General features: G+C 41.8%; 1 protein-coding gene across 1 annotated transcript in view; it reads right to left on the reverse strand.

Moving 5' to 3' along the window:
• Window positions 1–27,277, reverse strand: part of LOC121567915 (elastin) — an 82,763-nt gene that overhangs the window by 2,282 nt on the left and 53,204 nt on the right. The window contains exons 27-56 of the mRNA XM_041878303.2: window positions 27,229–27,270; window positions 25,761–25,793; window positions 25,522–25,575; window positions 25,234–25,272; window positions 20,957–20,995; window positions 20,733–20,858; window positions 20,554–20,640; window positions 20,436–20,471; window positions 20,210–20,326; window positions 20,041–20,112; window positions 19,719–19,763; window positions 19,575–19,610; window positions 19,380–19,475; window positions 19,180–19,245; window positions 18,919–18,981; window positions 18,651–18,686; window positions 18,525–18,536; window positions 13,971–13,994; window positions 13,368–13,415; window positions 12,191–12,220; window positions 11,503–11,538; window positions 10,958–10,999; window positions 10,654–10,710; window positions 7,849–7,917; window positions 7,508–7,555; window positions 7,021–7,092; window positions 6,436–6,477; window positions 3,593–3,685; window positions 2,607–2,639; window positions 1,237–1,281 (exon numbers count right to left, since the gene is read on the reverse strand). Of these exons, the coding sequence (XP_041734237.2) occupies window positions 1,237–1,281; window positions 2,607–2,639; window positions 3,593–3,685; window positions 6,436–6,477; window positions 7,021–7,092; window positions 7,508–7,555; window positions 7,849–7,917; window positions 10,654–10,710; window positions 10,958–10,999; window positions 11,503–11,538; window positions 12,191–12,220; window positions 13,368–13,415; window positions 13,971–13,994; window positions 18,525–18,536; window positions 18,651–18,686; window positions 18,919–18,981; window positions 19,180–19,245; window positions 19,380–19,475; window positions 19,575–19,610; window positions 19,719–19,763; window positions 20,041–20,112; window positions 20,210–20,326; window positions 20,436–20,471; window positions 20,554–20,640; window positions 20,733–20,858; window positions 20,957–20,995; window positions 25,234–25,272; window positions 25,522–25,575; window positions 25,761–25,793; window positions 27,229–27,270 (1,638 nt within the window). The remainder of the gene's footprint in view (window positions 1–1,236; window positions 1,282–2,606; window positions 2,640–3,592; window positions 3,686–6,435; window positions 6,478–7,020; window positions 7,093–7,507; window positions 7,556–7,848; window positions 7,918–10,653; window positions 10,711–10,957; window positions 11,000–11,502; window positions 11,539–12,190; window positions 12,221–13,367; window positions 13,416–13,970; window positions 13,995–18,524; window positions 18,537–18,650; window positions 18,687–18,918; window positions 18,982–19,179; window positions 19,246–19,379; window positions 19,476–19,574; window positions 19,611–19,718; window positions 19,764–20,040; window positions 20,113–20,209; window positions 20,327–20,435; window positions 20,472–20,553; window positions 20,641–20,732; window positions 20,859–20,956; window positions 20,996–25,233; window positions 25,273–25,521; window positions 25,576–25,760; window positions 25,794–27,228; window positions 27,271–27,277) is intronic.

A 27,277-nucleotide genomic window follows, 5' to 3' on the forward strand; every position in this document is an offset into this window, starting at 1 on the left:
TGAGTCAGTTAGCATATGCTAACAGGTTGGCTAACAACAAACGCTAACAGGTTGGCTAGCCGCATAAGCTAAATACAGAGGGGCTATTGATATTCACTTGTGCTGCGACTGCAACAGATGCTGTAAATCAATAGTGTTAATTAATCATTCTCAGCTATTACAAATATATTGATTTGAACTGCAGGTATCCTACAGTAGGGATGCAGGCTGTCCTCAGAGGAATGAGCGGTATGTGTGTAATATAATGGGAATACTACTTGATCTATGCACCATAAAGGGGCCTACATTGATGACTTGATGGCATGATGACAAGTCATAATAACCAGTCATAATAATTTATGATACTGTATTAGCTCAGATAATTGGCAATAGCACATCATTTGGCATAATGTAGATTAGCCATTGAGACCATTCTTGTGATAAGTGTAAACATGTGAAAGTTTTAACTGGTAATATAAAAACCCACCTCCCACCTATGTGAGCGTAAATCTTACGACCATCTACTAAAAGTAATAAGAGCTAAGATATAGCTTAAAAAGTGGATTCCAATTAGTCAAGAACATATGCTGGGCACTTTCTCCCCTGGCAGTGGTGTGCTCCTAGCAAACATATATGCTGACAGAGGAGGCTGGTGGGAGGAGCTATAGGAGGACGGGCTTATTATAGCCTATCTTCCTATAGCTCCTCCCACCAGTATCCTCTGGCGCAGCACTACAAAAACAGACTGACAGTGACTGTTGTGAATTTATATTAGGTTAATATCCCAAAGATTTCCACGCAATATCAGCACAGCACTACTGGAGTAGCACATCAAATCCTCTAAATCCTGACATGTCATAGGTTTTATTAAACTAGCTGAGAAAAACCTGCCTTGCTTTTTGAAACATAATCCCACCGTCAGTAATCTTCCCTGTGCTCAGGAAAATTCAGATTATCAGACTCTACTAGACACTGGTTGGTACACCATCCGCACTGACGACAAGTACTCACTGTTCTATCACCCCCCCATCCCCATCCCCATCCTCTCATTCTAATCTCATCCAAATAATCTTACGTGATGTCATCCTCCGCTAAGAACTGACTGATTATAATAAAATAGGAAATGTACTAGGTGTAACAGAAAATCATATTTTTTCAAGCAACATTTTCTCCCATGCACTGACTGTGTGGTGTAACGTTTGGCTGAGTAGGACGACAGATACTTTACAAGAGGCGAAAGAAGGAAGACACCAGTACCTTGTTGAGGAGTCAGTGGTGCCGTCTGGCCTGCTCCATATGCTCCTAGTAAACAGACAATGTTTACATTTAAGAAAAGGGATTTGGAGTTTGGAAGGAATTATAAGATTTTTGCTAAGGGTGTTTCATGTTTAAAATAGCACAACTTTGATTAGAGAGTTTTTAGATAGAGGGTGAGAGTGCTGAAGACCATTTCTTCATTGTGCATTGGAACACACACAGCAACCAAAACACACTTGGTCAGATAGATAGAACATAACCAATGGAAAGTGCCCGTGTTTTTGGAAAGTGCCTGTGTAAGCACACTATCAATCCGATCAGGAAACAGCAGACATCACATAATCACAAGGGGATTTTCCTCATGTAATGATGACGTGCTTTGGAAAGTACGTAATACAAAACATAGAGACTTTTCAAGAAAGTACGATTATGGTTGAGCATTATCTGATAGAGTAACAACCACATCCTTTTACTAATACTGCAGTAGCAAAATACCATGTTTTGGTATCAATACTGTCTGTGTAAACAAATAGTAAACAATTAATAGACATATAGTAAACATATAGTAAATAGTAAACAAGCACACTGCAAGGGTAAAGCAGTCACTGATGGCAAAAATAACATTTGTCATCTGTATCCTGTTTTGTCAGGAATATGCAGCAGAGCTCATCGAGTCATCCAAAAACCAATTAATTATTCCCAAGGGTGGTGACACGATTGAGACATCCTGAATTAAATTATTATTTTTAATCATGTCAAGTGTAAGAAATTGGAAATGAACAGCATTTATATGTTAAAAGAAAAAAGCCCCTAATAGAGATTAGGTTAATTTCAGATATAATGCTAGACATCCTCAACATGTTGCCAGACAAAAGTCAATGACAATTCAAATTCAAGTTAACTCTATAATCATCAGTAATAATAGGAATTGGGACTTTTCCATTTGAACCTATAAATTGAGGAGGTTACCAGGAGTGTTTGATGTTTTCTGTGTATGTGTGCAATATTTTGCACAACGGTTGTAAAACATTAATACCTGATTTTCATGGTCAAAGCATGGTCAGAGGAGCTATCGGATTCACAGAGGCTACAGTAAAAGTGAAGAGAGAGAGAGAGGGACCAACATTCCCAACCCCACCTCAATCAAAAAACAACTATGATTATTTTCATAACCAATTAAGTGTTTAGAGCACCCAATGTTCCCCATCAATTCATTTAATGAGGGGAAACTAAACTAGGTATGAGGAAGTTGGCTGTTCCTTTCAATTGTCTCTAGATCAGTTCCCCTCTCTCTTTCTCTCCCAGAGGTTAGCTCTAATAGGAAAGCAACAGGCCTGAGGGCTGCCTGTCTCTCTGTCGTTCTGGGTTACCTGTCTGTCGACAATTCGGCTTTAGTCCACCTCCTGATCCAGGCAGAAACAGGGGGTAAACATAGGCAGTGAAAGAGCCACCAGCGCTCTGAGTCAGGTTGAATTTGTTCTGTTTTGATTTTATATATATTTTTTACAGTTCAGCGGGAAATGTAGAGAGGGAGACAGATAGTACGGGCAAAGACAGAGGGTGGCCGAGACAGGGCTCAAACCCCCGTCGCCAGGGGCATATGTGGTCCGGATAAGGGGTCAGGTTTAATTGACAGCTATTCTCTTGATGGTTCTGTTGACGGGCTAGCCTATTTGACCTTGATATAACAGTTGGCGACTATTTCTCAGTATTTAACTCAGTTTGCAAAATGATGTCAAGTTTGTCAAAAGTCTACATTTATGGCCAATCGACACTTTTCTACATTTACTGTAAGTGAATGATTGGGGCATGCTTACAAAGGGGAACTCAAACTACTGAAGTGAATGCCCTTGCTTCCTCTATCTTCACTGGACAGTAAAGATGAACAAATTTTAACAAATACAATAAATCTATCAAATTTGTTTCAAACCACAAGCACTTTTTGTTCTACTTTTATCTTTATAGTTCCTGGTCACAACATCCCATTCTCTATAAAAGCTACAACGGCTGAGAGCTGTTTTTCCCCTCTTCCCTTTCTCCCTCTAGATGGTAACTGGCTCTGTGCTGTTGTCTCTGTTGTAGTTGCCACTAATAAATGGCACAGTCAGTGTTCAGGATGGTCCTTGGGGTTCACAATACAAAACATGCTCCTGAGGGGTCGTAGTATGATTTTGTCCAGTTATTGGCAGACTGGAAAATAACCTTTCTGGAAAATTGAAAATGACCATCATCCAACCCCCCCCCCCACACTCACAAGCTATACATAAGAGAAACTGTAACAACAACCCCATGTTTATGTACACATACTGTACACACACTGCATTTGATTTTCATAGATAGAGGTTATACACATTACCTGGGTAGGCTTGCTGTGGGTAGCCGCCACCTTGCTGTGGGTAGCCCCGTTGTTGTGGGTAGCCACCTCCGTAACCTGGGACCGCACCAGCACCTGCAAAGGTAACACAGCAAAAATTAACAAAACAACAACAAACACAACAACCCTCGTTACCTGTATAAAAGACACCTGGGAGCCAGAAAGCTTTCTAATTGAGAGGGGGTCAAATACTTATTTCCCTCATTAAAATGCAAATCAATTTATAACATTTTTGACATGCGTTTTTCTGGATTTTTTGTTTTGTTATTCTGTCTCTCACTGTTCAAATAAACCTACCATTAAAAATATAGACTGATCATTTCTTTGTCAGTGGGCAAACGTACAAAATCAGCAGGGGAACTAATACTTTTTCCCCGCACTGTATATACTGTATACATTGTATACACTAGTCTACATTTAGACAGGGTTACATACCCTACTGCAGCTTTGGCCTCAGACTTAACTTATGCATTGCTTTTTCCTCAACAATCAATGGCTGAGCCCAGAACACAACCAGTCAAATTACAACATACAGTATGAACTGAGAGATAGTATCAGGTCATATGCATTGTGTATGCAAATTTACCAGGCCAGTGTGTTTATTCAAACATACTAGCTACAGTATTCATCAAAAGGCTAATGGTGCTGAATTATCCTTGGGAAACAACATTTGCATACAGTATTACCAAAGTTGTACCATATGTGATAGCATGTGAAACAGGCAATATTTTGTACTGTGGGGTGCTCTGCTCTCAGTGTCAGTGAATATTTGACCAATGGTTGGTGGATAATAGCCTGCAGGCATTGACTAGTCAGTATCCGTGGGGCCTGGGGCAGAGCGCAGTCTTTCCACTGCTGGACCAGCGTGATAACACTCATCCCAAACATCGAGGGAGAGGAGGAGAGGAGAAGATGCTGAAAGCTCCACAGCCTTGGTGATTCACTTCCAAGTATAATCCTGAACATAGGTCAAAACCATGCCAACGTGTTAACATAATCCTAACTATATGAAGAGATGATATGTGCCATGCTAGTCTTGCGATGCATGACTTGTCATAGAAGTCTTTTCATCACAGTGCTTTGACAGTGGGTCTTAGTGGGGTGACACTGTCCTACTACCTACAGTGAGGGAAAAAAGTATTTGATCCCCTGCTGATTTTGTTCGTTTGCCCATTGACAAAGAAATGATCAGTCTATAATTTTAATGGTAGGTTTATTTGAACAGTGAGAGACAGAATAACAACAACAAAATCCAGAAAAACACATGTCAAAAATTTTATAAATTGATTTGCATTTTAATGAGGGGAATAAGTATTTGACCCCCTCTCAATCAGAAAGATTTCTGGCTCCCAGGTGTCTTTTATACAGGTAACGAGCTGAGATTAGGAGCACACTCTTAAAGGGAGTGCTCCTAATCTCAGCTTGTTACCTGTATAAAAGACACCTGTCCACAGAAGCAATCAATCAATCAGATTCCAAACTCTCCACCATGGCCAAGACCAAAGAGCTCTCCAAGGATGTCAGGGACAAGATGTAGACCTACACAAGGCTGGAATGGGCTACAAGACCATCGCCAAGCAGCTTGGTGAGAAAGTGACAACAGTTGGTGCGATTATTCGCAAATGGAAGAAACACAAAATAACTGTCAATCTCCCTCGGCCTGGGGCTCCATGCAAGATCTCACCTCGTGGAGTTGCAATGATCATGAGAACGGTGAGGAATCAGCCCAGAACTACATGGGAGGATCTTGTCAATGATCTCAAGGCAGCTGGGACCATAGTCAGCAAGAAAACAATTGGTAACACACTACGCCGTGAAGGACTGAAATCCTGCAGCGCCCGCAAGATCCCCCTGCTCAAGAAAGCACATATACAGGCCCGTCTGAAGTTTTCCAATGAACATCTGAATGATTCAGAGGAGAACTGGATGAAAGTGTTGTGGTCAGATGAGACCAAAATCGATCTCTTTGGCATCAACTCAACTCGCCGTGTTTGGAGGAGGAGGAATGCTGCCTATGACCCCAAGAACACCATCCCCACCGTCAAACATGAAGGTGGAAACATTATGCTTTGGGGGTGTTTTTCTGCTAAGGGGACAGGACAACTTCACCGCATCAAAGGGACGATGGACGGGGCCATGTACCGTCAAATCTTGGGTGAGAACCTCCTTCCCTCAGCCAGGGCATTGAAAATGGGTCGTGGATGGGTATTCCAGCATGACAATGACCCAAAACACACGGCCAAGGCAACAAAGGAGTGGCTCAAGAAGAAGCACATTAAGGTCCTGGAGTGGCCTAGCCAGTCTCCAGACCTTAATCCCATAGAAAATCCGTGGAGGGAGCTGAAGGTTCGAGTTGGCAAACGTCAGCCTCGAAACCTTAATGACTTGGAGAAGATCTGCAAAGAGGAGTGGAACAATATCCCTCCTGAGATGTGTGCAAACCTGGTGGCCAACTACAAGAAATGTCTGACATCTGTGATTGCCAACAAGGGTTTTGCCACCAAGTACTAAGTCATGTTTTGCAGAGGGGTCAAATACTTATTTCCCTCATTAAAATGCAAATCAATTTATAACATTTTTGACATGCGTTTTTCTGGATTTTGTTGTTGTTATTCTGTCTCTCACTGTTCAAATAAACCTACCATTAAAATTATAGACTGATCATGTCTTTGTCAGTGGGCAAACATACAAAATCAGCAGGGGATCAAATACTTTTTTCCCTCACTGTATGTGTGTGCATTTTTACCAGTTTATGAACATGAGGACGAAACCTCACAGTTAACTATAGTAAACTACAGAAACTACAGCAGGACAGTCAGTCTCACCTGGATTATAACCAGCACCACCAGCACCCAGGTTACCATAACCTATTGAACAGGAGAGAGTGGAGCATTACTGAAGAGTTGAGATATAGTTGAACGATTTCAAATTCTATTTGAACCCAGGTCTGTTGTTGAATATGGCTACGCTGTAGGCAGGAACATCTTGTATACAATGACGGAGTCCTACTTCCCCTGGCAGAGCACACGCAGTACCGTTATGGGCAGAGTAGAACGACTCTCCAGAGGTCCTGCTGCTATCTCTAAACCGTCACACTTTGATGTTGCAAAAACCGTTACAAACTAACTCTGCCTCTGACGGTAATCAGCCTCCACTGGGAGTGACTGGCTGACTGTTGTGTTTGTTTCTTCTTGTCTTGCCCTACAGTACTGTACCCTGGGGGGGATTCACTGTCTGGCTTTGATATGACTCAATGATCAACATTTCTTACTCCTTTTACGATAACTCTACTCCAAAATAAAGATAACATCACTATGATGTTGTTCAGATGTGGTGGTATATGGAAAAGTAAGAGTAAAACGTGTAAGAGTATTAGTACAAAGCTGGGCTTTGTGTGTCAGGGTTTTTACCTGGGGGTTTGGGTGCTTTTTGCCCTGCTCCTGCGCCTGCTCCCAGACCAACACCAGCAGGATACCTCGCACCTGAAACATGAGACTGGGTTAGTTCTCCAATAGCCTCGTGCCAGACCTCTAGTGGGTGAGACTAGTCCTCCACTAAGAACATTTTTAAAATTTCACACACTAGGTAGTTATTAGCTTTGTGTTGTTACAAAGCTACAACCACAGAATGTCCCAGATGTCAGTTGTTTGAGGGGGAATGAGAGTTTCAACGGTTTGGTTTGGAGAGGGTGTTTCTAGCTCAGTGGGCATTGGGGTTTCAGACACACATCTCATTCCTGGCTCTGGTGTCTGTCACAGTCACTGCTCCTATCGCCTCATTGGACACAGGAAGTGCAAGCCAATTACATTTCCTGGATAACGGTCACTCTGAGAGGCTAGAGTGATGTAAAAGGGAATACAATATTGAGCTGGCCTGCTTCTCCTCTCTCATACATACCCAGTCCCTGTCCATAACCACCTTGACCATAGCCATATGGGTATCCCCCTGAATCATGATGGAAAGAAAAGCAGTTTTATTCCTGACATGATGACCTCATTGCGTAGGGAACACCAGAGATTGGTTCAGACAGATTTACAGTATGTAACACAATGTTATACAGAGTTGATCTGAGGTTAGGGAGTACAGAGTTACAATAAGCCATTGAAGTTATGGGATGGGGTTTAACTCAACATGTCTCTTTGTACGGCTCCATTATGGGTACATTGGGGATATTAAATGGCTCAGTTACACAGAAAGCTTGTTTATTTCCTAAGACAGGTACGAAACTGATCCCATACCTGCACCACCACCAGCTCCAGTAAGAGGAATACCTGCTCCTCCAGCCACACCGCCTGCTCCTCCCACAACTACACGAGAGATACAAAACACAGTGAGTGCGATCATATACAGTGAGCTCCAAAGGTATTGGGACAGTGACACATTTTGTGTTTTTCTGGCTCTGTACTCCAGCACTTTGGATTTGAAATGATACGATGACTATGAGGTTAAAGTGCAGACTGTCAGCTTTAATTTGAGTGTATTGTCATCCATATCGGGTAAACCGCTCAGAAATTACAGCACTTTCTGAATATTGACCCCCATTTTAGGGCACCAAAATTATTGGGACAAATTCACTTATGTGTATTAATGTAGTCAAAAGTTTAGTATTTGGTCCCATATCCCTAGCACACAATGATTACATCAAGCTTGTGACTCTACAAACTTGTTGGATGCATTTGCTGTTTGTTTTGGTTGTGTTACAGATTATTTTGTGCCCAATAGAAATGAATGGTAAATAATGTATTGTGTCATTTTCGAGTCACTTTTATTGTAAATAAGAATAGAATATGTTTCTAAACACTTCTACATGAATGTGGATGCTACCATGATTATGGATAATCCTGAATGAACCGTGAATAATGATGAGTAAAAAAGTTACAGAGGCATAAATATCATACCCCCCCAAAAATGCTAACCTCCCCTGTTATTGTAATGGTGAGAGGTTAGCACGTCTTGGGGGTGTGATATTTGTGCGTCTCACTTTCTCACTTATCATTATTCACAATTCATTCAGGACTATCCGCAATCATGGTAGCATCCACATAAACGTAAAAGTGTTTAGAAACATATTCTATTCTTATTTACAATAAAAGTGACTACAAAATGACACAATACATTATTTACCATTCATTTCTATTGGGCACAAAATAATCTGAAACAACCAAAACAAACAGCAAATGCATCCAACACGTTTGTAGAGTCACAAGCTTGACGTAATCATTGCGTGCTAGGAATATGGGACCAAATACCAAACTTTTGTCTACTTTAAGACACTTTCTTATCCGGTGTCCTGTGTGAATTTAAGTATGCTCCCTCTAATTTTTCTCTCTCTCCCTCTCTCCCTCCCCCCCCGGAGGACCTGAGCCATACGACCATGCCTCAGGACTACCTGGCCTGATGACTCCTTGCTGTCGTACTGCTTCTGGAACCCTGACCTGATCACCGGACGTACTACCTTGTCCCAGACCTGCTGTTTTCAACTCTCTCTCTCTACCGCACCTGCTATTCAACCTCTAAATGCCCGGCTATGAAAAGCCAAGTGACATTTACTCCTGATGTACTGACCTGTTGCAACCTCTACAACCACTGTGATTATTAATTGACCCTGCTGGTCATCTATGAACGTTTGAATATCTTGGAGAAAAATCTGGCCTTAATGGCAATGTACTGTTATAATCTCCACCCGGCACAGCCAGAAGGGGACTGCCCACCCCTCAGAGCCTGGTTCCTCTCTAGGTTTCTTCCTAGGTTTCTGCCTTTCTAGGGAGTTTTCCCTAGCCACCGTGCTTCTACATCTGCATTGCTTGCTGTTTGGGGTTTTAGGCTGGATTCTGTATAGCACTTTTTGACATCTGCTGATGTAAAAAGGGCTTTATAAATACATTTGATTGATTGATTGATTGATTGATAAGCAGTGGCGACCCGTCATTCAGGGCAGGTGGGGCTGAGCCCCATATACAGAGTTGCCTGTATTGCATGTTATTTTGGCATTAATAGGTGTCACATATCAGTTTGCAAACAATGTAAAATAAAATAAAAAATAATTGAGTTAATAAAGCCACATACAAACATGGTCTCTTTTTTGCTTTCTTGAGTAAGGCAGCTCCAAAATGCAGGTGTTTCAGCCTAGCTCAGTGCATTCTGTGGTGGTGGTGGGGCAGCCAGCGGAAAATACGGAGTGTATGGGTTGATAATGTTCTCTAGTTGCGCCGTGATTGGCTCAGTGTTCTGTCACTCATGGGGACACTACGTCACCACCAAATCTAAGGGTAGAGCTATGGGTGCTGCCATAGAGTTACATTAGAAGTGCCCATCCAAGAAGGCTCAAGTTCATTGGCCACAGATAGAATTATGTCAAATCACGTTATATCTACAATAGCTTGGATTGGACTGATCATGTCAACATCATACTTTCAAAATCTTAGCTAGCAGTCATCATCATGAATCAAGTCGACAATCTACTGGCAAATTATTTTTGCCTCTTAAAAGGCAGTAAATTAGGCTGAATGAACTGTTTCGCTGCCAGACAAGGCTCCGCTGATAGCCAGGTGTAGCAGTTGTAAGGTGTTGGAACTGCTGTTGGGACTCTGCTGTTGGGACAGCTTTATGTAGGCCCTAACAGTTTGTGGGCACCGTTTGTCACTGTTATAGTACAATTCATGTATTGTTTAGTGTTGTGTTGTGGCTTTGCTGGCATGCATCCCCCAATATTTGTTTTGCCCCACTAAGATTTACATGCTAAAATCGCCACTGCACATAAGGGAATTTGTCCCAATACCTTTGGTCCCCTAAAATGGGAGGAGATTCAGCTTCAAATGACACAAAGTGTTGTCATTTCTAAACGGTTCACCCAATATGGATGAAAATACCCTCAAATTACAGCTGACAGTCTGCACGTTGTATCATTTCAAATCCAAAGTGCTGGAGTACAGAGCCAAAACGACCAAACATGTGTCACTGTCCCAATACTTTTAGAGCTCACTGTACTGTAGCTACAGCTTTAATAAACACTTCTTATGACTCAGCCATGCACTGACACACACCTGGAGGTTTCAGGGGCTTGGCTCCAGGAAGTTGTCCAGCTCCTGCTCCGTATGGAGCTGAGGAAATACAGAGATCATAAACGTAATCCACACAGCCTATTTTTACTTTCTACTCCACAGTGACTGTATTGCAATATCACCAGGGATACGGACATGAGTTGATATTAATGGACAAAAACCTGAATAAACCAATTACAGTGATGGGGATTTAGTCTGAGTAGAGAGTAACCTAAGGCCGCACATGGCCCTAGTGAATTAAGTTTGAGACTCCATTACAAGGATGCAAATAGAAAAATTGTCTTACTTCCATAGCCTCCTCCATAGGGATATCCACCAGCACCTGCACCTGTGGAGCAATATATGCCATTAAAACCCCATGGACATAACATATGGTCGGGTGTGAGGCTGGAAGGGATGCCACTTTGTACTGTAGTGTACCATCAAAGCTGTGGGATGGGACACTGATCTGAGATGGAGTTATGTATGATGGTGGAAAGGACTATACAGTATTGCCAACTACAGTACCTCCTGTCTATGCTGAATGTCACACGCAAGCTTTATTGTCCTAGCTCTATCAACAATCATCTCTTCAACATGACCTTGTGATTTGATAGTGAAGACCTACAGACAGTGTGAAGCTTTTAAAGTGATGACATAAGAGGTTTACTGTGAGGTCAGCCTAGAGGTCAGAGTTCATGATCCAGTACAGTTCAAACTAGATGATGACGTATGTTGTTTTCTTTCTTTGCCTATAATACTAGTTTTAAGAGGATGTGGTGGAGTAGCCTCCTATCCTCTCCTCCTCTCTCCTCTCTCCTCCTCTCCCCTCCTCTCCTCTCTCATACATACCCTGTCCATAACCTTGACCATATGGGAGTTGTCCTGCTGAATCATGATGGAAAGAAAAGCAGCTTTATTCCTGTCAAGGGAGCACCAGTGAGTGGCTCCGTCAGGTCATGTAGCTAACATACTAATTCCGATAAAGTTAGCTGCTTCCTGCTTATATAATAAACTTTAATATGCCTTCAACATGTCAAAATATTACCCAATTTATCCCTGGCCTGCCCATACAATCCACATTTTTATCCGACCTTTGATGCATTAATTTACAGAGAAGAGGCTGATACTGCTGTCCATAGCATATGAATCAGTCCTATAATTAATTCATGTGAACAAATCCTATTATTGATTCATGTAAAAAATGATTCATGTTCAATCATTAAATTAGCATATAATTATATATCATAATGCATGATTAAATCAGCATATCACTCATAATGTGTGTAGTGGATTGATTAATTATGGAAATCGCAAATTGAATAAAATACTGAATGGTGTAAGGATCTGTATTATGATATATATTGCCTACAATATATGGATCAAGCCAAGGTCACATCTCAGTGAAGTCATACAGTAGTTTAAAATAAAAACAGAGATGTGTGTGTGTTTGTGCATGTGTGTTTAAGCAGTGTGTGTGTCTGCTGCTAGTGCAGTGATGATAAGGTTGTGGTCTGCTCTTCTCCTCTCTCATACATACCCTGTCCATAACCACCATACGGGTATCCCCCTGAATCATGACGACAAAGAAAAGCATCTTATTTCCTGACATGATGACCTCATCACCAGGGGACACCAATGAATGGCTCAGTCAAAGAATGTTAGTTAAGACATTAAATCAGAACATCCTAATACAGATTCAGTCATGCAAGGCCTTTCAGGTTTAAGACCTCACACATTCATTTTGCGCTCTCATCTAGTTTAAGATTGGTTGGCCAATAGTCATACATGGGCCTTCATTTTATGTTGTAATCCAAATATGTATTTGAATGCTCAATAGAAATGGTTCACAAAAATATATACATGTAGGCCTGAATTGTTTTCTTTTTGCCTCTAATGAAGGAGCTACCCAGCCAGCTGAGACAGATAACATATTCAACACATTCACAGGAGTTCAGGCAGTTAAATTAATTTGAGATTGATGGTGCAGAACTGTCTCTATCATCCTGATGCAAATAGCTTCGCCCTAAAGCTTTACCTCATACGGCATGGGGTAAAAAAAAGCACAAAACAAACATGTGAATATATACAGATGACTGCATTCACATGTCTAGATTCGGTCAATTCTTTAATATTACATGTCCCAACAGCACCTTATAAAGGCCTGAGACTACTAGCAAATATAACTGCACCTTTTACTATCATATACTGTTGACTTGACCTTATCTCTGTATATCTTTAATCAATATGACTGTCTTGCAATGGCTAACACGTTTTAGGTATGTCAACAAAAATTGTGGCCTGTGTCAGCATTATTCATATATGATATATTACCATGGAATCATAATTCCTTTCAGTAGCAGTCCAGTCTTAATTGGATGTTTTGGTGCATTAGACCAGAGAAAAGGGCTGATGCTGCTGTTCATTGCGTGTAATCAACTCCTGCTATTGACTCACGTGAAGAAGGTAATAACATCCTTATCTGACCAATAACAAAGCATATTATTCCGAATCGTGTGTGCATAAGGGTTGGTACATCACTGTTACAAGAATGTGCATAGGGGTTAATACATTTTATATTGGCATATAAAAGTGTTCAATCACATTTTTGAATGGGTTATGGATCTGAGTTGATGGTATCAATTTGCAGTTGTAAACAACCAGTGCTGTAATACTACTGCAATAATATGGTATTAGTAGGGTTTCAGAATCCTTACCTGCACCAGGGGGTTTAGGAGCTTTGCCACCTGCTCCGACACCCACACCTGTAAATAATATAAAGCCTAGCGGTTAGAGTGTTGGGCCAGTAACTGAAAGGTCGCTAGTTTGAATCCCTGAGAAGACAATGTAAAAAATCTGCCGATGTGCCCTTGAGCAAGGCACTTAACCATGATTGCTCCAGGGTCGCCGTTGATAATGGCTGACCATGGCAGTGATCCCACTCTCCAAGGGTGTCTCAGGGGGAGTTGGGATATGCGAAAAACACATTTCCAATTCACACATGCGTATAATGTACGTATAATGTACGTGTGAAATAGGACAAATATAAACACCCAAATTATTATTATTATTATTATTATTATTATTATTATTATCATGTCACTATGTAACTGGAAACAAACTACTTAACAGCATTGCCTGCAGGAGTTTGTCGCCATCATGTGGTCAAACAATATCACATACACTGCTCCTTATAGTGCCCACTATCGAGACACCTTACCTCCAGGTTGCTGTACTCCAGTAGCAACTACATGAGAAGTATTTGAAAGAAAACCAATACTATTTGAACCCAGGTCTGCTATGGTGGACACAATACTCACCAGGCTGAGCTGGACCTGTACCAGCTGGAAGCAAAGTGAAAAGTCTTTAACACACAGTTACAGAGGAATATCCGTTCTAAGTAATGATCAATGAAAACCCCTGCTAATGTTTGACTGTACAGTAAATTCAAAAAAATCACAGGTCATAAACAATGAAGATGAGCTGATAGTAAAGCCATCTAATATTGCTCTTCAAAGATAAGACAAGAAGAAAATATAAGAAAGTACAGAAATGTTGATAGGTACAAGTAGGACACCATTCCTATGCAGAAGGATGTTTACATTGTCAGGAGAATCTATTTCAATAACTTATCGCTAGGTTGAAGCACCCCAGCCCCAACTGTGAAGGCAATCAGGTCAATTATTACCAGCTAAGTCATAATTATGACAGTTATAAAAGTTATTCCAAAATAGAATGACTTACCACTCAAATAAAATGTTCAGTGATTCTAATGACATATATTGCAAAACTAGTGAATATAAAGTATAATTGATGTTGGCTTCATAAAAAATACAACTGTTCTGCAGTGGTCCAATACATACCTCCTGGTACTCCTGTGGCACCTGCAGCAAACCAACAGAAAGTTAATCAATGACATGGTATACTAATACTATACATTTCCATGGAAATTAACAATAAAGTACTGTATCAAAGTACTCTATCCGAGATGCAACAAGACAGAGAGAAAATCAAACAAAATGAAATACTGTGAAGCTACACAAATGTTAGTTTCCCTACTGTGAAGAACAAATCTAAAGCAGGGGTTCCAAAAAATATGTGCTGAAAGAATGACACAGTAATATGTACTTTTGTGTCCATTTTTCAATTATTATTATTTTTAAACAATGTGGGATTTAGAATACAGTACTGTAAGTAAACATCAGGTAATAACAAGGATATGATCCCCTGCTGTAGAAGATAGAGGGAGATAGGACTTTAACTACCAAGGAGAAAGGGTGAGTGCATACAGTATGTACCTACAGGTCTACCAGGCACAATCTCCATCGGAGCAATCTTTATTGTGGAGGAAAAGCTTGTCACAATACAGTCTCATACCAGTAACATTAACAGTAACCAGAAACATTAAAGTATAAGTCAGTCAAATATTGACAAGTGTCAGATTAATCTTATTGGTTAAAAAGCGAAGGGAGGGAGGAGAGAGCAGAAATGTGAGACATTTCAAGCGCAGCGAGCTGCAGAATTAGTTGAGGGACAGAGAGGAGGTGCATTTTAAGAGGACAAACTACTTCTAGAAAATACATTGGCAACACATTATTTTGTCAACACCCACATGAGCATTACATTACATTCCTCTACATTTTTGTATTTTTTTGCAGGAGGCCAAAACACTACAATGTTTTCACAAAGGAATCTAACAGAATCAACCGCTAACGACTGTCATATGGATTAAATGTTTATCAAAAGCCAATAAATAATCGTATCAAATGTTATGAAGTGCTTATGTAAGGAATTGTAAAGAACATATGTGTATACTACACTCTTCAGATGAAGTGTAACTCCTTTGTCAGAAAGAGTTTGATCATGCGAACACAGACAGCAGCAAGTCTTACTGGGCTCTGGCTCTGGGGCCTCTGTGGCCTGTGTGCCAATAGGTGTGGGATCTGCCAAAAGACAACAGGTTCCAGTTTCATCCATTGCAGTTGAAAAATATATAGGGTAGGGGAAACTAGCGTAGGGCAGAAGCCATTATGGGGATCCTTGGCACTGCCATGGCAGGAGGGGAGGGGATAAGCTCCAGCTCCAGGTGGTGAATAGCTATTGGACCATACAATGATGCTAAAGGGGACAGCACTAGCAGAACAGATATTACATTTACATTTTAGTCATTTAGCAGACGCTCTTATCCAGAGCGACTTACAGTTAGTGAGTGCTGACATCATTTTATTTATATTTATACTGGCCCCCCATGGGAATCGAACCCACAACCCTGGCGTTGCAAACGCCATGCTCTACCAACTGAGCTACATCCCTGCCGGTCATTCCCTCCCCTACCCTGGACGACGCTGGGCCAATTGTGCGCCGCCCCCATGGGTCTCCCGGTCGCGGCCGGCTACAACAGAGCCTGGATTCGAACCAGGTTCTCTAGTGGCACAGCTAGCACTGCGATGCAGATATTAATCTGTCTCTTGTTTGAGGGTTTGGGGAGAAGAGATGGGGGCAAAGAGGTTTGGGGTTTGGGAGGAGATAAGGCAGGGACTGGCTTGTGCGATACTGACATTGCTGTTTGATACACCTGCAGTGGAGAGCAGTTAGCCAGACAGCAGTGGTAGTGGTAGAGGAGGGGGGAGTTAGCTAGGATGCTAAGCCTGTGTCTGTAGGCCGTTGATGTCTTGATGAGGCCTGCTGAAAAAGTCTGATGGGGCTTTGTCGGGTTATATACAGGTTATACAGTACATGAAACAAAAAGGAAAACTATAACTTGCATTATAATCAGTCTCTATCATAGAATAAAAAAATATATTTCTATGGCATTCTATGTTACAGTAATTACCGCTTTTTTAACAGCTCTGTAAAATACAGTGCATATTTCAAATACAGTAACTCCGGGGTTCTCAAAATTGGGTCTGAGGTACTGTTGGTGTCTGCGGTATATATGTATTTTTTTTACATATATGTTTTTACTGAATATTACTAACAACAACAGATTCAACTAATTTTGATATAGTGATCCGTGGAATAAGTCTAGAGGGTGTAATACAATACAATACAATACAATGTAATATTATTAATCTACAATTTATGTTCTTAACCCTGGGCCACATGGGCCTGAGAGGCTCACAGGGATATTGTTATCCACAGTACTCTACCAATTACCCATTTTTTAACATTATACTTCTTGTATTCCCCAAAAATGTTTTTTAAACATAAATGCACTGTAATTTAAGCTTCAAATGGCAAAGTTTTCTCTCTGCCCCATGACAAAATGTATAGAATTGCAGGAAAATGTTCCTTCCCAGGCTCGAGACTTGCACTGCCAACGTCATAGTTTACTACACTCCTTGTATTTTTAACTCACTCGAGTTGTGTTCTTATTATGAGGGGGTCCCTGATGAATTTTCTATCACAAAAAGGGTACCCAAAAAGTTTGAGAATCCCCTGCAGTAACTAACGCTTACTCTGTAGCTTTTGATATACAGTATTTGTACTGATCAATGAGAAAACAGATTAATTAAATCCAGTCTTGTTGAGTGCAAAACTTGTGGTTCTACCAGGTATGGGAGTTACACCGGGTTCTAGAGATGGATCCTCTGCTGTAAAGGTGTCATAGTGTCACATTAGTAATTTTGTGGATTTTCTTTAAACCCAATTATCCTGAAGGAACTATCTATCTAGGCCAGGAAAAAGAAACCTAGCAAGAATCAAAGGTGAAACTAGTATCCATTTACCTGGTTTGCCTGCGATAGGTATCCCTGTGCCCCCTGGTACGTCAGTGCGCTCAACGGCAGATCCTCCAACACCACCACCCACGCCCACGCCTGGACTTGGAGTCGCTGCGGGCGCTGGCACACCTTCTCCACCGATGCCCACCCCACTTGGTATACCTGCGGGTAGGTAAGAATATAGGTGAGGGTACAGTATAATCTCTTGAGCCATAGTGATCCAGCTAACAAGAGAGAATAGGTACTGTACAGAGACCACACAGAACAGACAAACAATATTGTTCTTCCACTGGTCTGCATTACATAGACTAAAAGTTATGATACAATGAGAGAAGCTCTTACCATATTTAGCAGCTTTGGCCGCGGGATCATATCCTGCAATCACAAGCATCACATAATTAATATTCTCACTGTATTGTGCATCACCTTGATATCTCACAGAAAGACAGACCAGACCGTGATACTGTTTGAGCTCTTTCTGATGTCTTTACTATTCACACACATCCTCTGACGTACCTCCAGCTCCTACTCCACCAGGTACTCCACCCTGTATTCCTCCTGCTCCTCCAAGTCCTCCAGCTCCTAGGCCTGTTCCTACACCTCCTGGGACTCCTGTGTAGAGGGAAATTATATGATTTCAAAACCAGAGACGTGAGCATGAATTCAACCAATGTACCAATTCTGATGTTGCTCTTTTGAGTAATCTTACCATATTTAGCAGCTTTGGCTGCAGCAGGATTAAATCCTCCAGCCCCAGGTACCCCCCCTGCTCCTCCCCCAGGTACCCCCCCTGCTCCTCCCCCAGGTACACCCCCTGCTCCTCCTCCTGGTAATCCTCCTGCTCCTCCAGCTCCTATGCCTGCTCCTGCACCTCCGGGGACTCCTGTGGTAGAGGGTCACAAGAAAACAATTGGATTTTGAATGAATGTCCAACTTCAGAACTGCCAAAGATACAGTAGACTTGTCACACCACGACTTAAAAAGCCAAAGATATACGTAAATTCAACCAATGTACCAATACTGAATGAGATTGATTGTTTTGACTGATCTTACCATATTTAGCCGCTTTGGCCGCAGCAGGGTTATATCCTCCAGCCCCCGGTACTCCTCCTGCTCCTCCAAGTCCTCCAGCTCCCAGGCCTGCTCCTGCACCTCCTGGTACTCCTGTGGTGGAGGGTCACAAGAACATGATAGTTAGTTAAAAGTGGACAGAAGTTTCAGTATGAATTTAACCAATGTACCAACTCTGATGTTGCTGTTCTGAGTGATGTTTCTTACCATATTTAGCAGCTTTGGCCGCAGCAGGATTATATCCTGAAATGCAAAAAGTTAATCAATTAAAGACATCATCCCTGATTTATGAACTCACTAAAACAATTGGGGGTGGTTACTAAAAAGCAAGCTCAATGGAGAATGTCCATTGAAAAAGTGTTTTATTCCAGGATTAGGCTTAATCTGTGTCCGGGAAGCCACCCTTTACAGAGATCAACATAATGTGTAGTATATAGTACAGTACATTTACAGGGCAAAGCCAAAAGGGACACACCTCCATATCCACCCCCTGGCACCCCTCCTGCTCTCCCGGCCACGCCAGCTCCTCCTGGAACTCCTACAGATCAGGCTCAGGATGTTATTCTTTGGTGGTTTAAACAACATGTAATATCTAATGGTTGCTTCTTTGAAACCCAGTGGGAAAAACAATCAAATTTATTTAGGGGGTTTGGCACCACCGGCAGTATATCAACACTGTATATTAATACAAAGGTTAGGCAGTACATTTTTCAAAATCATGGAGAGGATAATGTACCATATTTAGCAGCTTTGGCTGCAGCGGCAGCCCCTCCTGCTGGTACCCCTCCATACCCTCCATAGCCTACAATACAAAACAAATAGCAAAGTTAATAAATGACCTCTTAAATGGTTTGATAAGACAGACCAAAGCTTCCCAATCATAACCAACAGTATTAACTCTTCCAGCTGACATTAGATTTCAACTTCTGAACAAACCTCCATATACTGGTCCAGCCACAGCCCCAGTCCCTGGTCCTCCTCCTGCTCCTCCTAGGCCTGCTCCTCCAGCTCCTAGGCCTGCTCCTCCAGCTCCTGGGACCACAAGAAGAAAATGTTATTATTTTGAAATAATGTCTCTATTCAGAAGTGCTTAAGATACAGTAGACTTGTTACTCTTCTTCTTCTTCTTACCATATTTAGCAGCTTTGGCTGCAGCAGGATTATATCCTGAAATTGAAAAGTGTATAACTTAAAAACATCACTCCTGCACCCCAAGTCTCATGATACAGTAGTATCACTAACACTGGTTTATGCTATCAATTCATGATATTTTACCTCCAGCTCCTGCCCCTCCTGCTGCCCCTCCATATCCCCCATAGCCTGTCAATCAAAACATAGAACATCATCAATCTAGTAACACTATAAGGCAATGTACCCCACTTTACCTTAAAACCAAACCCTCTGCTCAACCCAACTATCTAACTCCACTGCTTAAACCTATATAAAATCAACTCTACCCCTATGCAAAGTTTGCAAACTACATATAGGTGTGCTGTACATTAGAACAAATACATATTGTATGTGTGAACACTGCCCTTACTTCCACCCCTCCCCCAGACCCTTCCATCCCACATGGGCATCCCTTTGGTGTACGTACCCCCAGGCCTGGGATATCCTCCAGCAGGCACGCCACCATATCCACCCCCTGGCCCACCAGCAGCCCCCTGACCTATAACACAGGAGAGGGCACATCATGAGTTGACACACGGTAGTTAAAAATGGACAGAAATGTCATTATGAATTCAATTTATGTAAATTTTTCTTACCATATTTAGCAGCTTTGGCTGCAGCAGGATTATACCCTCCAGCCCCAGGTACTCCCCCTGCTCCTCCTCCTGGTACTCCTCCTGCTCCTCCAGCTCCTAGGCCTGCTCCTGCACCTCCTGGAACTCATATGGTGGAGGGTCAGAAAGCAATAATGGACAAAACATTTACCATAAATTCAACCATTGCACCAACTCTGATGTTGCAGTTCTGAGTGATGTTTCTTACCATATTTAGCAGCTTTGGCCGCAGCAGGGTTATATCCTGGTGAATAGATTCAAGTTTATACATTTAAGATTTCAGACTTGATTTTAATAGTTATAGCCCATTAACTATGATGAGGTACCTCCAGCCCCAGCCCCTCCTGCTCCTCCATATCCTGCTCCTCCAAGTCCTCCAGCTCCTAGGCCTGCTCCTACACCTCCTGGAACTCCTTTTGTAGAGAAAAATGATTGTATTTAAAAGTAATGTATACCATAAACCAACACCGAATGAGACTAGTGTTGTTGTTTTGAGTAATCTTACCATATTTAGCAGCTTTGGCTGCAGCAGGATTATATCCTCCAGCCCCAGGTACCCCCCCTGCTCCTCCTCCAGGTACTCCCCCTGCTCCTCCAGCTCCTATGCCTGCTCCTGCCCCTCCTGGGAACCCTATGGTCGGGAGGAAAAAAGAAAACCATTGGATTTCAAATTCATCTGTTGTATCAACACTGAATGAGTCTGGCCTGATATCGACTGATTTTTCTTACCATATTTAGCAGCTTTGGCAGTGGCAGCAGGATTGTATCCTGAAATACAAAACAATGACATTAATTCAAAACATCTCTCCTCACTTGGATAATATAACAAAACTGCATTTCCAGCCACATATCCTAAAATGTAATAAGACCATGAAATATAAATATCACTTTAGATAATCCTGTTGCCAAGCACTAGTTTATACTATCCAGCCATGAAATTGTTGTAAGCCTTAGACCATGATGAGATACCTCCAACCCCAGCCCCTGGTACCCCTCCTCCTGCTCCTCCAGGTACCCCTCCTCCTGCTCCTCCAAGTCCTCCAGCTCCTAGGCCTGCTCCTGCACCTCCTGGTACTCCTTTGGTGGAGGGTCACAAAAAAATTAAGCATTGTACCAACACTGAATGAGCTTGAAGTTGTTTAAAAACTTGTTTTGTTTTATGAATGTTTTTTAAAATTAAAAATCAATATAAATAATTAGGGGGTATATCAGCTTTAATAGTGCAGATAGATTGTAACTTCTATCAATGTAATTGTCTGCATCACTTCCAATCCCCCATATGTTTTTTTTTCCTGCAAATATATATATATATATATATATATATATACAGTTGAAGTTGGAAGTTTACATACACTTAGGTTGGAGTCATTAAAACTTGTTTTTCAACCACTCCACAAATTTCTTGTTAACAAACTATAGTTTTGGCAAGTCGGTTAGGACATCTACTTTGAACATGACACAAGTAATTTTTCCAACAATTGTTTACAGACAGATTATTTCACTTATAATTCACTGTATCACAATTCCAGTGGGTCAGAAGTTTACATACACTAAGTTGACTGTGCCTTTAAACAGCTTGGAAAATTCCAGAAAATGATGTCATGGCTTTAGAAGCTTCTGATAGGCTAATTGACATCATTTGAGTCAATTGGAGGTGTACCTGTGGATGTATTTCAAGGCCTACCTTCAAACTCTTTGCTTGACATCATGAGAAAATCTAAAGAAATCAGCCAAGACCTCAGAAAAACTATTGTAGCCCTCCACAAGTCTAGTTCATCCTTGGGAGCAATTTCCAAACGCCTGAAGGTACCACATTCATCTGTACAAACAATAGTATGCAAGTATAAACACCATGGGACCACGCAGCCGTCATACCGCTCAGGAAGGAGACGTGTTCTGTCTCCTAGAGATGAACGTACTTTGGTGCGAAAAGTGCAAATCAATCCCAGAACAACAGCAAAGGACCCTGTGAAGATGCTGGAGGAAACAGGTACAACATTATCTATATCCACAGTAAAACGAGTCCTATATCGACATAACCTGAAAGGCCGCTCAGCAAGGAAGAAGCCACTGCTCCAAAACCGCCATAAAAAAGATAGACTACGGTTTGCAACTGCACATGGGGACAAAGATCGTACTTTTTGGAGAAATGTCCTCTGGTCTGATGAAACAAAAATAGAACTGTTTGGCCATAATGACCATCGTTATGTTTGGAGGAAAAAGGGGGTTCTTGCAAGCCGAAGAACACCATCCCAACCGTGAAGCACAGGGGTGGCAGCATCATGCTGTGGGGGTGCTTTGCTGCAGGAGGGACTGGTGCACTTCACAAAATAGATGGCATCATGAGGAAGGAAAATTATGTGGATATATTGAAGCAACATCTCAAGACATCAGTCAGGAAGTTAAAGCTTGGTCGCAAATGGGTCTTCCAAATGGACAATGACCCCAAGCATACTTCCAAAGGTGTGGCAAAATGGTTTAAGGACAACAAAGTCAAGGTATTCGAGTGGCCATCACAAAGCCCTGACCTCAATCCTATAGGAAATGTGTGGGCAGAACTGAAAAAGCGTGTGCGAGCAAGGAGGCCTACAAATCTGACTCAGTTACACCTGCTCTGTCAGGAGGAATGGGCCAAAATTCACCCAACTTATTGTGGGAAGCTTGTGGAAGGCTACCCGAAACGTTTGACCCAAGTTAAACAATTTAAAGGCAATGCTACCAAATACTAATTGAGTATATGTAAACTTCTGACCCACTGGGAATGTGATGAAAGAAATAAAAGCTGAAATAAATCATTCTCTCTACTACTATTCTGACATTTCACATTATTAAAATAAAGTGGTGATCCTATCTGACCTAAGACAGGGAATTTTGACTAGGATTAAAGGTCAGGAATTGTGAAAAACTGAGTTTAATGTATTTGGCTAAGGTGTATGTAAACTGCCGACTTCAACTGTATATATACAGATATATATATATATATATATATATATATATATATACACTGCTCAAAAAAATAAAGGGAACACTTAAACAACACAATGTAACTCCAAGTCAATCACACTTCGGTGAAATCAAACTGTCCACTTAGGAAGCAACACTGATTGACAATAAATTTCACATGCTGTTGTGCAAATGGAATAGACAACAGGTGGAAATTATAGGCAATTAGCAAGACACCCCCAATAAAGGACTGGTTTTGCAGGTGGTGACCACAGACCACTTCTCAGTTCCTATGCTTCCTGGCTGATGTTTTGGTCACTTTTGAATGCTGCCGGTGCTTTCACTCTAGTGGTAGCATAAGACGGAGTCTACAACCCACACAAGTGGCTCAGGTAGTGCAGCTCATCCAGGATGGCACATCAATGCGAGCTGTGGCAAGAAGGTTTGCTGTGTCTGTCAGCGTAGTGTCCAGAGCATGGAGGCGCTACCAGGAGACAGGCCAGTACATCAGGAGATGTGGAGGAGGCCGTAGGAGGGCAACAACCCAGCAGCAGGACTGCTACCTCCACCTTTGTGCAAGGAGGAGCAGGAGGAGCACTGCCAGAGCCCTGCAAAATGACCTCCAGCAGGCCACAAATGTGCATGTGTCTGCTCAAACGGTCAGAAACAGACTCCATGAGGGTGGTATGAGGGCCCGACGTCCACAGGTGGGGGTTGTGCTTACAGCCCAACACCGTGCAGGACGTTTGGCATTTGCCAGAGAACACCAAGATTGGCAAATTCGCCACTGGCGCCCTGTGCTCTTCACAGATGAAAGCAGGTTCACACTGAGCACGTGACAGACGTTACAGAGTCTGGAGACGCCGTGGAGAACGTTCTGCTGCCTGCAACATCCTCCAGCATGACCGGTTTGGCGGTGGGTCAGTCATGGTGTGGGGTGGCATTTCTTTGGGGGGCCGCACAGCCCTCCATGTGCTCGCCAGAGGTAGCCTGACTGCCATTAGGTACCGAGATGAGATCCTCAGACACCTTGTGAGACCATATGCTGGTGCGGTTGGCCCTGGGTTCCTCCTAATGCAAGACAATGCTAGACTGTGGCTGGAGTGTGTCAGCAGTTCCTGCAAGAGGAAGGCATTGATGCTATGGACTGGCCCGCCCGTTCCCCAGACCTGAATCCAATTGAGCACATCTGGGACATCATGTCTCGCTCCATCCACCAACGCCACGTTGCACCACAGACTGTCCAGGAGTTGGCGGATGCTTTAGTCCAGGTCTGGGAGGAGATCCCTCAGGAGACCATCCGCCACCTCATCAGGAGCATGCCCAGGCGTTGTAGGGAGGTCATACAGGCACATGGAGGCCACACAGACTACTGAGCCTCATTTTGACTTGTTTTAAGGACATTACATCAAAGTTGGATCAGTCTGTAGTGTGGTTTTCCACTTTAATTTTGAGGGTGACTCCAAATCCAGACCTCCATGGGTTGATACATTTGATTTCCATTGATAATTTTTGTGTGATTTTGTTGTCAGCACATTCAACTATGTAAAGAAAAAAGTATTTAATAAGATTATTTCATTCATTCAGATCTAGGATGTGTTATTTTAGTGTTCCCTTTATTTTTTTGAGCAGTGTATATATATACATACATACACACACATACATACATACATACATACATACATACATACATACATACATACATACATACATACATACATATAAATACTTACATATACATATCCTTTTTTAAAATGTATTTTCCTTTTTAGTTACGAACCCCACCATCCCTCCCTAATTGGAGTAAACCAGTAAACAACAACGCTTAGGCCTCTACTTCCAGCTTATACATACTATATACATTTTATGGACACAGTCAATTTTATAATAATTCTATTTGCTTTGTTTTTACTCCTGAACTTCCTCTACCCTCAACCTCTCAGATCATTTTCATGATGTCCATCCGGTTTGCCTCTACATGCCATATCCCCCAAACTGTGCTCTTTTTCACAAAAGTTCTCAACCTATATACTTATTATGGACACAGTATGTGGTTTTCTTACCATATTTAGCAGCTTTGGCAGTGGCAGCAGGATTGTATCCTAAAATGCAATTGGCTTGAATTAACAAAATACAACTGCATTTCTAGCCCCATAAAGCAGCAGTAGACAGCACAGAGTGACTGCAGGGTGGAAATTACTGTACATCTTTATGATTCAAATGAACTTGAACATGAACATTTGTCTTACCATGAATTTCTGAGTCTCCTCAAGCAGTCGTTTATGATATGAATTAATTCATGAAATTGCTACAAGCGTGATATACTATAGTGCAATAATTAGATAAGGTACCTCCAGCCCCTGGAAAAGCCCCTGCTCCCCCAAATCCAGCACCCCCTGGAACACCTATAGGGAGGGTAACATCCATACAGTATATTACACTATAAAGTATGACCATTTAAAAAAGACTGGTGTGAGTTGGAGCTGGCTAAACCAAAGAACGTAGCCCTTCAGTGAGTGATGGTGTGTTAACAGCATTGTAAAGGCTGTGGCCTGGGCTGCTTTGGGATGTTTTGGTTAGTTATCCTCACCGTAATAGGGAGGCCTGGCTCCCGCTCCATAGCCTGTTCAGAGATGGTGAAAATGGTGATGGTGTTAAAGATGTCTGCTACATTGAGTTTAAAGCTGCAGTGCCAATCCAGGTTAGTGCACTTGATAGGAGTCAAGACAATACAATATTATAATGCATGTACAAGGACGTCTACAGGCAAAATGCACTGCTTACCAACTCTCAGATTGGGGTCTGTTTGAGCAAGGCACATCACCTTCATAACAGCTTCATGCAGAGCCCAGTAGCTGGCATAATTTACAGTCAGGTACATAATTATTGGCACCCTTGATAAAGATGAGTAAAAAAGACTATTAAATATATAATACAAATACTGAGCTATATTGTATGCTCCAAAACATTTAGGGGAATTATATTATTTGATATTAATATAATTGACAGTTACTCAGAGAAATAGATTTAGATTCAAAATGATTGCCACACCTGTTTTCAATACTCTAGCACCCTATCCTTGCGAGGATAACGACAAAGAGTTTTATGAGATTGGAGAACATGTTGGGAGGGATCTTACACCATTCCTCCAAACATATCCTTTGTCTGCGCTTATGGACTGCACTCTTCAATTTAAACTACAGGTATTCAATGGGGTTCGAATCCAGAGACTGAGATGGCCATTGCAAAATGCTGATTTTGTGGCAAATTATCAATTTCTTTGTGGATTTTGATTAATGCTTCGGGTTTTTGTCTAGCCAAAGATAGCCAAAGATCCATCATCATATTTTACCGTAGTTATAAGGTACTTTTCTGCATATGCTTCTGTTTCCAATGCTAAACCCATCACTGATGTACATGGCCAACGAGCTCTATTTTAATGTCATCTGACCATAGCACCGGTTCCAATCCATGTGCCAATGCTGTTTGGCATCGAGAAACGGAACCCTTGGCCGTAAGTGAATCTTCCAGAAAGACAATAATCATAAACAGACATCAAAATCCACAAAGTGCCATGGCCATCTCAGTCTCCGGACTTGAACCCCATTGAAAACCTGTCGTTTGAATTGAAGAGGGCAGTCTATAGGCGCAGATGAAGGATAACAATGATCTGGAAAGATTCTGTATTGAGGAATGGTCTAAGATCCCTCCCAATGACCAATCTCATAAAATATTTTAGACAAAGGCTCAGTGTCGTTATCCTCGCAAGGGGAGGGTGCTGGAGTATTCAAAACAGGGGTGGCAATAACTCTGACCCCGTTTGTATTACTTTTAAACAAAATCTATTTCTCTGAGCAATTGTATTAATATCAAATAATATAATTTCCCCATTGTTTTGAGACCATAGTTCAGTAATTGTATTATTTATTTTATACAGTCTTTATCAAGGGTGCCAATAATTTTGGACATGACTCTACATTAGTTAAAGCTATAGCTAGGCACACATCCTGTAGAAGAGGTATGTAGTATTTTCCTCCATACAGAGGTGTTTAGTCTACCTCCAGCTCCTCCTAACCCTGCCCCTGCTCCTCCTGGAACTCCTGTGGT

This window comes from Coregonus clupeaformis, chromosome 6, assembly GCF_020615455.1.
Source record: "Coregonus clupeaformis isolate EN_2021a chromosome 6, ASM2061545v1, whole genome shotgun sequence".
NCBI lineage: Eukaryota > Metazoa > Chordata > Actinopteri > Salmoniformes > Salmonidae > Coregonus > Coregonus clupeaformis.